A 12,903-nucleotide genomic window follows, 5' to 3' on the forward strand; every position below is an offset into this window, starting at 1 on the left:
ACGTTCCAGCAAGGTGAGGAACACGCATCTTTCTAGATAGATGTCTTACCTGGGAGTTGGGCTGTAGCCCACTGTGAGGGGTTGAGTGCTTCTGCAAATTTTCTAACATCAGAGCCTGAAACAACATAAACACATAGATTAGACATGAACCACAATCACCAGCACTGGACACACTGCTGTCTCTCTCAACCAGCCCCACGCACTATACTGAAGACTGCAGCCTAGACACTACAGCCCCTTGGTGTTCAGGATACACACTGCTAATCATACAGTCCAGTCCAGCCTGGAGTGTCTCACACTGCTCTGTCAGTGTCAGTGGAGTCTGATTATAATCTCAGTGAATCACTAATCAAGATCACAGTCCAGTCAGTCCAGTCCAGCCTGGAGAGTCTCACACTGCTCTGTCAGTGTCAGTGGAGTCTGATTATAATCTCAGTTAATCTCTAATCAAGATCACAGTCCAGTCAGTCCAGTCCAGCCTGGAGAGTCTCACACTGCTCTGTCAGTGTCAGTGGAGTCTGATTATTATCTCAGTGAATCACTAATCAAGATCACAGTCCAGTCAGTCCAGCCTGGAGAGTCTCACACTGCCCTGTCGGTGTCAGTGGAGTCTGATTATAATCTCAGTTAATCACTAATCAAGATCACAGTCCAGTCAGTCCATCCTCAGACTCAGGGATAATCTGAAAGTCAAGGTAACAGGCTGATCTCAGTCAGGAAGCCCAGGAGAGAGAAATTAACAGAGGCTGGCAGGCTGGCTCAGTGATCTCCTCAGAGCACACAGACAATGTGAGAAGGAGAGTTTAACTCACCTACACCCAGACAGACACACAGCCAGCCTGGTGTATCAGTATTAGCATGGTAACTCATCACTGGAGCAGCAGGCCAGGACACCAGTTCTACCAGAGCCCCCCTCTCATCCTCTCACAGCTCACATCGATACCACTAATGTCAGTCAGACACTGGCTCAGACAGCTGTCAGTGTCAATGAGTCTGATTATAATCTCAGTGAATCACTAATCAAGATCACAGTCCAGTCAGTCCAGTCCAGTCTGGAGAGTCTCACACTGCTCTGTCAGTGGAGTCTGATTATAATCTCAGTTAATCACTATTCAAAACAATGCAACTAATTAGAGCAGAATCAAACACAGCACACTACAGTAAGCAAATACCATGCATTAACAAGGAATACATCAGAGGTGTCCCCTGATCAAAGGTCAATAAAGGATGGATAAGCAACACCCCTACTCTTACTGACAGTGTCCTGGGATCTGTACTGACCAGCAGTCAGGACACCCCTACTCTTACTGACAGTGTCCTGGGATCTGTACTGACCAGCAGTCAGGACACCCCTAGACTTACCGACAGTGTCCTGGGATCTGGACTGACCAGTCAGGACACCCCTACTCTTACTGACAGTGTCCTGGGATCTGTACTGACCAGCAGTCAGGACACCCCTACTCTTACTGACAGTGTCCTGGGATCTGGACTGACCAGTCAGGACACCCCTACTCTTACTGACAGTGTCCTGGGATCTGTACTGACCAGCAGTCAGGACACCCCTACTCTTACTGACAGTGTCCTGGGATCTGGACTGACCAGTCAGGACACCCCTACTCTTACTGACAGTGTCCTGGGATCTGTACTGACCAGCAGTCAGGACACCCCTACTCTTACTGACAGTGTCCTGGGATCTGGACTGACCAGTCAGGACACCCCTACTCTTACTGACAGTGTCCTGGGATCTGGACTGACCAGTCAGGACACCCCTACTCTTACTGACAGTGTCCTGGGATCTGTACTGACCAGCAGTCAGGACACCCCTACTCTTACTGGCAGTGTCTGTATCTGTACTGACCAGTCAGGACACCCCTACTCTTACTGACAGTGTCCTGGGATCTGTACTGACCAGTCAGGACACCCCTACTCTTACTGACAGTGTCCTGGGATCTGGACTGACCAGCAGTCAGGACACCCCTACTCTTACTGGCAGTGTCCTGGGATCTGGACTGACCAGTCAGGACACCCCTACTCTTACTGACAGTGTCCTGGGATCTGGACTGACCAGTCAGGACACCCCTACTCTTACTGACAGTGTCCTGGGATCTGGACTGACACTTACTGAGCACGTCCTACACACACAGGGAGGTGAACCAATGACAGCACATGCACAAACACACACAGCATCGCACACAGACAGTGCAGTGCAGTCACAGCTCCCGGCCAGCGAGAGAGAAACTCCACAGTGCAGCAGCAGTCTGATGGCACAGAAAAGCACAACCGGGCTTCTCGGCACACCTGATCGGGGTCCTGGCCAGGGGCGTCAAACTTCAACAACTCCGACACACAGACCCCCCAGCCTGATTTGTCGACACCTCTGAAAATCACAACCTTCGTGTTTTTGCACAGAGCGTCGCGTCTTTAATTGAAACCAATCATCGCGAGTGGCCGACGCGCGCGCTCACGTGGGTAGCGGGGGGATCCCAACAGGCTCGTAATTTCGCAGAGAGGGAGCCCCCCGACGCCCCCCGTCAAGAGCGCCCGGTTTCCAACCAGCGCGACCCGGCCGCTGGCACTCGCTGACAGCTAATCCCCGGGAACGAGCCTCGTCCACGTCACACCGCCAGAAAAACACAAACTGTAAAAGCGCGCGACATCCCCGCTCCTTCAGTCCTCCGGCCTCAACCTCCACCCCCCCCCTGCGAGCGCGAGCAAGAGAGCGCGCACGCACCCGGGAGAAACGGCCCCCCTCGCTCGCTCTCCGTGAACGCGCACAGACACACAAAGCGCGGGCTCGTCGACTTCTACTCAGAAAAAAAACTAACCGACACACCGAGCCGCGCCGACTCCCGTAAACACACACACACACACACTCGCCCCTCGCTCCCTCTCGGCCTCCTCGGCGCGGCTCAACTTTCCAGCCGCCGCTCCGCTCGCAGCCTGCAGGCCCGGCGCCCTCGCCGCGCCCCCGGCCCCCGGGTGCCGGGCCTGGGCCTCCCGCCCGCCCGCGCCCTCGCTCCCTCGCCCCCTCCCGTCCGCCCGGGCCGGGGGGCGGCCGCCGCCGCGGACTCCAACCCGAGGGCTCGCTTCTTCGTGCTCCGGGAGCCTGCTGCCGCCCCCCCCGCCGCCCCAGTCCCGTCCGAGCCCCCCGCGGAACCGCGGCCAAACTCACCCCTTTGAGCCGCTTGATGAGCGCGTTCTTCTGCCCGCTCTTGGGGAGGCCTCGCTGCTCCAGGGCGGCCTTCAGGTCCGCCACCCGGAGCGAGTGAAGCGGCTTCCCATCCAACGTAACGTCTTCGAGCTCCGCCATCTTTGCTTTTCCCCCCTCGCTCTTGCGCTCGCTCGCTCTCTCTCTCCCCGGCTCGGCCGCTGCAACGCCTTCCCCCCCGCTGACGTCAGAGCTCGGCTTTCTCCGGAGCCGGAGAGGCCCGAAGAGCAGGAGCGGGAGGGGGATTGAACGCGACGTAACAGTCGTCGGTAATCTCCGGAGAGAGCAGGCCGAGGCAACTTCGGCAATCTCCGGAGGGGGCCGGCCGAGGCTACTTCGGCAATCTCCGGACAGCACTCGTCAGCTACCCCTGCAGCTCACAGGAGTTCGAAGGTCGAGGCGTCGTCGGTCATCTGCGGACAAATGATTCGTCATTACTGACTCAAAAACAACTTGCACGTTGTTATATACAGAAAGTCGGGGAAGACACCCATGTCTGAGCAGTTTGAAATAGACGTCAGGGCGAATCTGCAGAGTATTTTTAAAAGTGAGAACATGAAAGCCGCGCTGGCCTTTATCTTGATTTATTTCCCTTGTGTAATCGATTTTCGGTCAAGTTCAGGTCTGTTGCAGTAGGTGCCCCTGGCGATGGTGTTGTAGGGCCTACAGGTTCGTGCAGGACAGAGGACGAGCAGAGACGAGACAGGGGAACAAGCACCAGCCTATATCCCCCTGTACAACAACACCACCCACAGCGCTTACACGCGCATTAGGGGACACGGACACAGGTGCAGGGTGGTAACTCGCTAAAAAAGGCTCCAGAGGAACCCGCCCGACACCCGAAAAAGCTCCGCAGCCGAAACGTTGTGTTTCTTGTCTCCTCTTTCCAGCAGGGAGTAAACCTGTACTTGTTCAGTGGAAACAGAGCTCCCGGGAGAGAGGAGAGAGGAGGAGAGAGAGGAGAAAAAGAGAGGAGGGGGGAGAGAGGGGAGAGGACAGTGTCCTCCTGTCTTGTGCTGGTGTGGACAGCAGGGTCAGGGGACAGTGTCCTCCTGTCCTGTGCTGGAGTGGACAGCAGGGTCAGGGGACAGTGTTCTCCTGTCCTGTGCTGGAGTGGACAGCAGGGTCAGGGGACAGTGTTCTCCTGTCCTGTGCTGGAGTGGACAGCAGGGTCAGGGGACAGTGTCCTCCTGTCCTGTGCTGGAGTGGACAGCAGGGTCAGGGGACAGTGTTCTCCTGTCCTGTGCTGGAGTGGACAGTAGGATCAGGGGACAGAGTTCTCCTGTCCTGTGCTGGTGTGGACAGCAGGGTCAGGGGACAGTGTCCTGTCCTGTGCTGGGGTGGACAGCAGGGTCAGGGGATAGTGTCCTCCTGTTGTGTGCTTGAGTGGACAGCAGGGTCAGGGGACAGAGTTCTCCTGTCTTGTGCTTGGGTGGACAGCGGGGTCAGGGAAAAGTGTCCTCCTGTCCTGTGCTGGAGTGGACAGTAGGATCAGGGGACAGTGTCCTCCTGTCCTGTGCTGGAGTGGACAGCAGGGTCAGGGGACAGTGTCCTGTCCTGTGCTGGTGTGGACAGCAGGGTCAGGGGACAGTGTCCTGTCCTGTGCTGGAGTGGACAGCAGGGTCAGGGGATAGTGTCCTCCTGTTGTGTGCTGGTGTGGACAGCAGGGTCAGGGGACAGAGTTCTCCTGTCTTGTGCTTGGGTGGACAGCAGGGTCAGGGAAAAGTGTCCTCCTGTCCTGTGCTGGAGTGGACAGTAGGATCAGGGGACAGTGTCCTCCTGTCCTGTGCTGGAGTGGACAGCAGGGTCAGGGGACAGTGTCCTGTCCTGTGCTGGTGTGGACAGCAGGGTCAGGGGATAGTGTCCTCCTGTTGTGTGCTTGAGTGGACAGCAGGGTCAGGGGACAGAGTTCTCCTGTCTTGTGCTTGGGTGGACAGCAGGGTCAGGGAAAAGTGTCCTCCTGTCCTGTGCTGGAGTGGACAGCAGGGTCAGGGGACAGTGTCCACCAGGTGCTCCCAGCAGGACTCTCTGGGAGTCTCAGGACAAAGCCAGTCTTTACAGCATCACCCACACAGAGCCCAGGCCAGCGCTGGGCCCTGAGGTCAGAGAGAGGGTGAGACTGCAGAGGGGTGTTACTGTCCCTCCCGGAGACACAGAGGCATCTCTCCCAGCGGAGGGGCAGAGACACTGTCTCTGCTGGGCTTGACCTGAAGCTTGAGGGTGACCTGAAGCCAGGGAGACAGCTAAATATTTACCATGATAATAAAAAAATAAAATGAGGTTCTATGTTATTATTCTTCAAAGAAGAAATTACGACAATTAAGGGCATAAATATACAGACATTGTGATATAACAATACAAAAACATCATACAAGTCAGCAGAACAGGACATCAGCCACAACACTACCAACCTGATTAACATTACAAGAGGGGTCACATCGCTGAACTAGTTTATATGACACAAGATGTGTGTAGGACTGTTTCAGGATGTTTTTGAAGAATCTGAGTACAGTCTGAATGAATGGATGGATTCTTGTATTACAGATTACATTAAACACAGACGAATCTGTACGCCAGGTGGCCATTGTCTGGTGACATGATTAACAACAGCAGCTGTACCCCCCTGCAGCTCACACACAGCCCACTGGAGCGCAGGGTGAGCCCGGCCAGTACCTGGGAGAGGTGTGAGTGGGCCAGCAGGGGGCGCTCACCCTGCGGTCTGTGTGGGTCCTAACGCCCCAGGACAGTGAGGGGGGACACTAGATAGATACTTTATTGATCCCGTGAGGGAAACTGTACTCCAACAGCAGCTTAACACAGACAACACAGCCACAGTGTAACGAATGATACAATAATAATAATAATAATAATAATAATAATAATAGTACAATACATACAATACAATCAGTACAGTGAGAAGTGCACTAAAAGAGTACCTCACAGTCCAGGACACACAAAGAACAAACTAGAACAGAAAGATCATATTGCACATATGAATCTAAATATAGATGTACATATAAATATAAATGTATTGCACGGGTCCATGGCATATATTGCACAAAAAAACGGTTGTGAACGGGAAAAGAATCCCGGGAAAATGAGGGGATCCCCAGTACCTGTAAAGCTCTTTGACTGGAGTGTCCAGAAAAGAGCTATATAAGTGTAAGCAATTATTATTATTATTATTATTATTATTATTATTATTTACAGACGTATCCCCCTGCTGCTCACTGGCAGCCCACTGGAGCTCAGGGTGAGCCGGGCCTGTACCTGGGAGAGGTGTGAGTGGGGCCAGTAGGGGGCGCTCACCCTGCAGGCTGTGGGGGTCCTAAAGCCCCAGGACAGTGACAGGGACACTAGACTGAAAACAAGGCGCCGTCCTTCAGATGAGACGTGAAACGGAGGTCCTGCTTCTCTGCGGTCAGTCACCCCAGGGTGTCTCTCAGAAAGAGTAGGGGTGTGACCCCAGTGTCCTGGACAGACTCCCCCTGGTCTTTACCAGTCATGGCCTCCTGATCACCCCCCTCTCTGAACTGGCCTCATCACTCTGCTCTCCTCCCCACTGAGAGCTGGAGCATCATCACACTGGGGGGGTGGAGGGGGTCCCCAGTACTGGACAGCGCTGGGGGAGGGGTGAGAGTCCAGAAAGGCGCTATAGAGGTGTCAGGAATTCCTTCTGAGCGTCTTCAATATCAGACCCTCAGGGGCTCCAGTCCCAGCGGCTCGCAGGAATGCCCTGGGGGGGACATGGCAGGAAGAGTGGGAAAGGCTTTCCTCCGGGCCGGAAGAGTAACCTTCACAGGTCTCGGGCCGACAGGGTCCGATCACCGCTCTCACGAGGAGGAGGAGGAGGAGGAGGGTGCTCTCGGCCAGCGGGGCTGGGTACAGGTGCTCGTAGGCTCCCGGGCACTTTCACTCTGAGACGTGCAAAAAGAGGGGTGAACACCCCCCCCCCGATCCTCAACACAGGGCTGAGCACACGGCTGTGCTCTCAACTCACAGATCTCTTTACTGTCCCTGTACAATCAAGATCAGGTCTCTTTCCTGGCCCTGTACAATCAAGATCAGATCTCTTTAGTGTCTCTGTACAATCAAGATCAGATCTCTTTCCTGTCCCTGTACAATCAAGATCAGATCTCTTTCCTGTCCCTTTACAATCAAGATCAGGTCTCTTTCCTGTCCCTGTACAATCAAGATCAGATCTCTTTACTGTCCCTGTACAATCAAGATCAGATCTCTTTACTGTCCCTGTACAATCAAGATCAGATCTCTTTACTGTCCCTGTACAATCAAGATCAGATCTCTTTAGTGTCTCTGTACAATCAAGATCAGATCTCTTTACTGTCCCTTTACAATCAAGATCAGATCTCTTTCCTGTCTCTGTACGATCAAAATCAGATCTCTTTAGTGTCTCTGTACAATCAAGATCAGATCTCTTTACTGTCCCTGTACAATCAAGATCAGATCTCTTTACTGTCTCTGTACAATCAAGATCAGATCTCTTTACTGTCCCTGTACAATCAAGATCAGATCTCTTTCCTGTCCCTGTACAATCAAGATCAGGTCTCTTTACTGTCCCTATACAGTCTCTTTCATCAGGAATGTGTCTTTTCTCAGACCCCAGCTTGCCCTCCATGAGACACACAGACAGGGAGAGAAGCTGGGGGTCAGAGCGCAGGGTCAGCCATTTATACAGCACCCCTGGAGCAGCTGGGGTGAAGGGCCTCACTCAGGAGCCCAGCGGAGTGAGGAATAGGATTTCTCTGCCAGCCGTGGGATTTGAACCGGCAACCTCCCAGCCACAGGCACAGCTCCTGAGACACAGAGCCACCGCTCCGCCCTCAGTTACAAATGAGGAGGCCAAACACCCCAATCAGCGATCAGCCGCTCATTAATTCAGAGATCTGAATGAATTCAAGATCATTCAGAGAGCTACATACGACTACAGAGTAGAATCAGAGTCATATTATCACGGCGCAGACCCTGAGCCCCAGAGCCAGCGCAGTGGAGCCCCAGGACAGGACAGAAAGGCCGTACAGGGGGTTCTGAGGTCCGCGCAGAAAATCACCGGGCCCGGGCCGCCCTCCGTCGAGCGGATAGATCTCCCCCGCTGGCACAGCCGGGCTCGGGCTGCGCTCCGGGACCCAAGGGCTGGGGTGGGTTTGGGAAGCTGTTCTGGACGGACTTGCAGAGTTTTGTGTGCAGGCCGTTAAAGGTGTTTTTAGATTGAGGGATTTTGATATTTGATTGTGCTGTTTAATAAGCATTTATTTATAGTACATTTATCATAGTCATTCTGGGTAAATGTCACATTCATCAAGCAAAATGGTCCAATAACACTCCCCCTTTCAGTACTTTTGAGGTGGAGTTGAAACGAAATTCTATTAAAAAAACTGAGAAATGCTACAGCAAGGAAAACGTTTGATATCTGTCCAAAAATCATCCGATCACATCATTGACTTCATTACCTCTGGCGGTTAACGGTTTTTTTTTCTGTTTGTGTTTTTTTCTCTTGTGCCTGTCTGTTTCCGATCCTCTGGTTGTGTCTGTAAAATTCTTTATACGTTTAATAATAAAAAAAGAGCAGAGCTCTCTTTTCAAGCGGTTTGTGCTGCGTCTGCAGATCCGCGTCGGAATTAAACCGCTACTGGCGCAAACTTTTACCAACGCTAGGTGGCGCTGTCGGCACGTCTCTCCTGCGACATCAGCAGGGGGATCGACTCTGTAGCTGGTGATGATGACAACAGCGGCAGCGATGATTATTATTATTATTATTATTATTATTTCGGCTACTAAAACACTGCTCTGGCCTGTCGACACAACAGAACACAAATCCGGTCGTGATCCGGAAACAGAGAAGCTCCTGCGCGTCCACAGCGCGAGTTGACGGAAAGACCCGAGCGGAAGGGATCGCCCCTCGGCTCTTTCCGGTCGCTCTCGTCGAGACCAGCCCTTTCCGGTTTCCGTTTTAAACCGGAAGCTGTGGTGTTTTCCTTCCTTCACAGACGGGTGAGTAACAACAACAACAACACACACCACAGACCCAGGCAGACTCCGAGAGTTGTGTACCGACAGCGGCGGCAAGGAAAGGCCCAGGGACCGAACCGGGGGTGTCTGTGTTACCGTGGTGCCTGAAGAATATCGGGAGGCCATGGACTGAGACGTAAATAAACACGCGTGATCGCGGTTCACATTTCGGGAACAGGAGGCAAATAGACATTTCTTTATTCCTTTACGGTGCTACGGTAAGAGCACTTCTCACGCCCTGTCAATTATTATTAGTAATGTTATTATTGAGGGCTTCTCTGTGATCTCCTCTCTCTCACTGTGTCTCCTGTCCTGTTGTGTGTTTATTACTGAGGGATTCTCTGTGATCTCCTCTCTCTCACTGTGTCTCCTGTCCTGTTGTGTGTTTATTACTGAGGGCTTCTCTGTGATCTCCTCTCTCTCACTGTGTCTCCTGTCCTGTTGTGTGTTTATTACTGAGGGCTTCTCTATGATCTCCTATCTCTCACTGTGTCTCCTGTCCTGTTGTATGTTTATTACTAAGGGCTTCTCTGTGATCTCCTCTCTCTCTCACTGTGTCTCCTGTCCTGTTGTGTGTGTGTGTGTATTACTGAGGGCTTCTCTGTGATCTCCTCTCTCTCACTGTGTCTCCTGTCCTGTTGTGTGTGTATTACTGAGGGCTTCTCTGTGATCTCCTCTCTCTCTCACTGTGTCTCCTGTCTTGTCGTGTGTGTGTATTACTGAGGGCTTCTCTGTGATCTCCTCTCTCTCACTGTGTCTCCTGTCCTGTTGTGCGTGTTTATTACTGAGGGCTTCTCTACGATCTCCTCTCTCTCTCACTGTGTCTCCTGTCCTGTTGTGTGTGTGTGTATTACTGAGGGCTTCTCTACGATCTCCTCTCTCTCTCACTGTGTCTCCTGTCCTGTTGTGTGTGTTTATTACTGAGGGCTTCTCTGTGATCTCCTCTCTCTCACTGTGTCTCCTGTCCTGTTGTGTGTGTATTACTGAGGGCTTCTCTGTGATCTCCTCTCTCTCTAGATGTCCTGGTTCCATCAGGCAGTCCAGGGTCCACATTGCCCCCCTGCAGCGACAGCGCCCCCTAGCTGGGAGGACCTCCTCTCCCTCAGCAGCCCGGCGCCCCCCGGGCCCGAGCCCTTCACCTGCCCCCTGCCGGCCGTGCCCCCCGGCCAGCCCGAGGCCCCGAGGGCCCCGCCAGCGCCGCCCTGCCTGTCCTACGTGACGCTGCAGGAGCAGCGCTGTGTGCTCAGCTGGCTGCAGAGCTGGCCTCCGCCGCAGAAGAGCCGCTTCCTGCAGGACCTGCTGGCCAAGGCCGTGCCTGGGAAGATCTGCACCCTGCTGGACCAGCTGACCTCCCTGCAGGTCAGTCAGTGTGTCTGTATGAACCCCTCTCTCTCAGTGCAGTGTTAATGTACTGGAGTGTCCAGTCAGTGTGTCTGTATGAACCCCTCTCTCTCAGTGCAGTGTTAATGTACTGGAGTGTCCAGTCAGTCAGTGTGTCTGTATGAACCCCTCTCTCTCAGTGTAGTGTTAATGTACTGGAGTGTCCAGTCAGTGTGTCTGTATGAACCCCTCTCTCTCAGTGCAGTGTTAATGTACTGGAGTGTCCAGTCAGTCAGTGTGTCTGTATGAACCCCTCTCTCTCAGTGCAGTGTTAATGTACTGGAGTGTCCAGTCAGTGTGTCTGTATGAACCCCTCTCTCTCAGTGCAGTGTTAATGTACTGGAGTGTCCAGTCAGTGTGTCTGTATGAACCCCTCTCTCTCAGTGCAGTGTTAATGTACTGGAGTGTCCAGTCAGTCAGTGTGTCTGTATGAACCCCTCTCTCTCAGTGCAGTGTTAATGTACTGGAGTGTCCAGTCAGTCAGTGTGTCTGTATGAACCCCTCTCTCTCAGGGCAGTGTTAATGTACTGGAGTGTCCAGTCAGTCAGTGTGTCTGTATGAACCCCTCTCTCTCAGTGCAGTGTTAATGTACTGGAGTGTCCAGTCAGTCAGTGTGTCTGTATGAACCCCTCTCTCTCAGTGCAGTGTTAATGTACTGGAGTGTCCAGTCAGTGTGTCTGTATGAACCCCTCTCTCTCAGTGCAGTGTTAATGTACTGGAGTGTCCAGTCAGTCAGTGTGTCTGTATGAACCCCTCTCTCTCAGTGTAGTGTTAATGTACTGGAGTGTCCAGTCAGTGTGTCTGTATGAACCCCTCTCTCTCAGTGCAGTGTTAATGTACTGGAGTGTCCAGTCAGTCAGTGTGTCTGTATGAACCCCTCTCTCTCAGTGCAGTGTTAATGTACTGGAGTGTCCAGTCAGTCAGTGTGTCTGTATGAACCCCTCTCTCTCAGTGCAGTGTTAATGTACTGGAGTGTCCAGTCAGTGTGTCTGTATGAACCCCTCTCTCTCAGTGCAGTGTTAATGTACTGGAGTGTCCAGTCAGTCAGTGTGTCTGTATGAACCCCTCTCTCTCAGTGCAGTGTTAATGTACTGGAGTGTCCAGTCAGTGTGTCTGTATGAACCCCTCTCTCTCAGTGCAGTGTTAATGTACTGGAGTGTCCAGTCAGTGTGTCTGTATGAACCCCTCTCTCTCAGGGCAGTGTTAATGTACTGGAGTGTCCAGTCAGTCAGTGTGTCTGTATGAACCCCTCTCTCTCAGTGCAGTGTTAATGTACTGGAGTGTCCAGTCAGTCAGTGTGTCTGTATGAACCCCTCTCTCTCAGTGCAGTGTTAATGTACTGGAGTGTCCAGTCAGTCAGTGTGTCTGTATGAACCCCTCTCTCTCAGTGCAGTGTTAATGTACTGGAGTGTCCAGTCAGTGTGTCTGTATGAACCCCTCTCTCTCTCAGTGCAGTGTTCATGTACTGGAGTGTCCAGTCAGTCAGTCTCTCTCTCTCTCTCAGGTGTGTGATCGCCCCCCCAGTATATTTGAATGTCAGCTGCGCCTGTGGAGTCAGTGGTTCGACTCGTGGAACGAGGACGAGAGGAACGAGTTCCTGCGCTGCCTGGAGGAGAGGGACCCAGCCTTCGTCTCGGCCTTCTACAGAGAGGTCGCCGGGACCTCTGGCGTCGCCTGAGCTGGGAGGCAGGAGAGCTGGGGGCAGGAGGAGGAGGAGGAGGGACGAACTGACAGGAGGACAGGAAGTGCAGAGGGGCTCACCCTAGCAGCCCCGACAGGAAGCTCTCTGGGGAATGGTTTTGGTGCTGCACACAACTGGTGCTGCACGCTACTTTGCAACGTTGTAAATCTTCCTCTCCTCTCGGGTGTGGTCGCCAGCAGGCTTGTGCATCGTGTCTGTGTTTTTGGATCGGTGGAGGACGTGGAAATCGTTTATTGACACGGGGGGCGCCTAGAGAAACGTTTTGGGCTCGTTTCCCCCCCACGGAGAGTGGGAGAGTCGTGGAACTGGCCGAGAGGGTGTGAAGACGATGTGTCAAACCGGTCTTGAAATCTGCGGATGGACCGAACCTCGATCCTGCATTTCTTTCTTTGTGGAAAATCTTTTTTTTATTATTATTTTTGTATGATTCTGGAACGAAAGTGTCCCAGCTCCTGGGTGCGTTGTGCCTGGGAGAGGCAGTGCGTGCACAGTGACACATACTGACTGGGACAGGGAGAAGCTCGCCTCTCTGGGTTAAAAAATAATGTACAGTTGTCACATAAATAAACCACACATGAACAGTTGA

At 53.0% G+C, this 12,903-nt stretch overlaps 2 protein-coding genes and 1 non-coding gene across 4 annotated transcripts in view; 1 reads left to right on the forward strand and 2 right to left on the reverse strand.

Annotated features, from left to right (window-relative positions):
- acin1b (apoptotic chromatin condensation inducer 1b) overlaps window positions 1-3,377 on the reverse strand; it is a 45,493-nt gene extending 42,116 nt beyond the window's left edge. For both annotated transcript variants that reach the window (XM_088634273.1, XM_088634272.1), the window contains exons 1-2: window positions 3,173-3,377; window positions 50-115 (exon numbers count right to left, since the gene is read on the reverse strand). In XM_088634273.1, coding sequence (XP_088490399.1) covers window positions 50-115; window positions 3,173-3,310 — 204 coding nt within the window. In that variant the 5' untranslated portion in view covers window positions 3,311-3,377. The remainder of the gene's footprint in view (window positions 1-49; window positions 116-3,172) is intronic.
- On the reverse strand, window positions 767-878 carry LOC148660370 (small nucleolar RNA U6-53/MBII-28). Its single transcript, XR_015939932.1, has one exon. It is a non-coding gene; the product is annotated as a small nucleolar RNA U6-53/MBII-28 (small nucleolar RNA).
- A 5,778-nt stretch (window positions 3,378-9,155) lies between the features above and the next one.
- On the forward strand, window positions 9,156-12,901 carry c6h14orf119 (chromosome 6 C14orf119 homolog). Its single transcript, XM_088634279.1, has 3 exons — window positions 9,156-9,453; window positions 10,253-10,594; window positions 12,120-12,901. The coding sequence occupies exons 2-3, from the start codon at window positions 10,253-10,255 to the stop codon at window positions 12,291-12,293; spliced, it is 516 nt and encodes a 171-aa protein (XP_088490405.1). The 5' UTR covers window positions 9,156-9,453; the 3' UTR covers window positions 12,294-12,901.
- The last annotated feature ends 2 nt before the right edge of the window (window positions 12,902-12,903 follow it).

The sequence above is a fragment of the Lepisosteus platostomus genome, chromosome 6 (assembly GCF_059453375.1).
Source record: "Lepisosteus platostomus isolate fLepPlt1 chromosome 6, fLepPlt1.hap1, whole genome shotgun sequence".
In the NCBI taxonomy this organism is placed as follows: domain Eukaryota; kingdom Metazoa; phylum Chordata; class Actinopteri; order Semionotiformes; family Lepisosteidae; genus Lepisosteus; species Lepisosteus platostomus.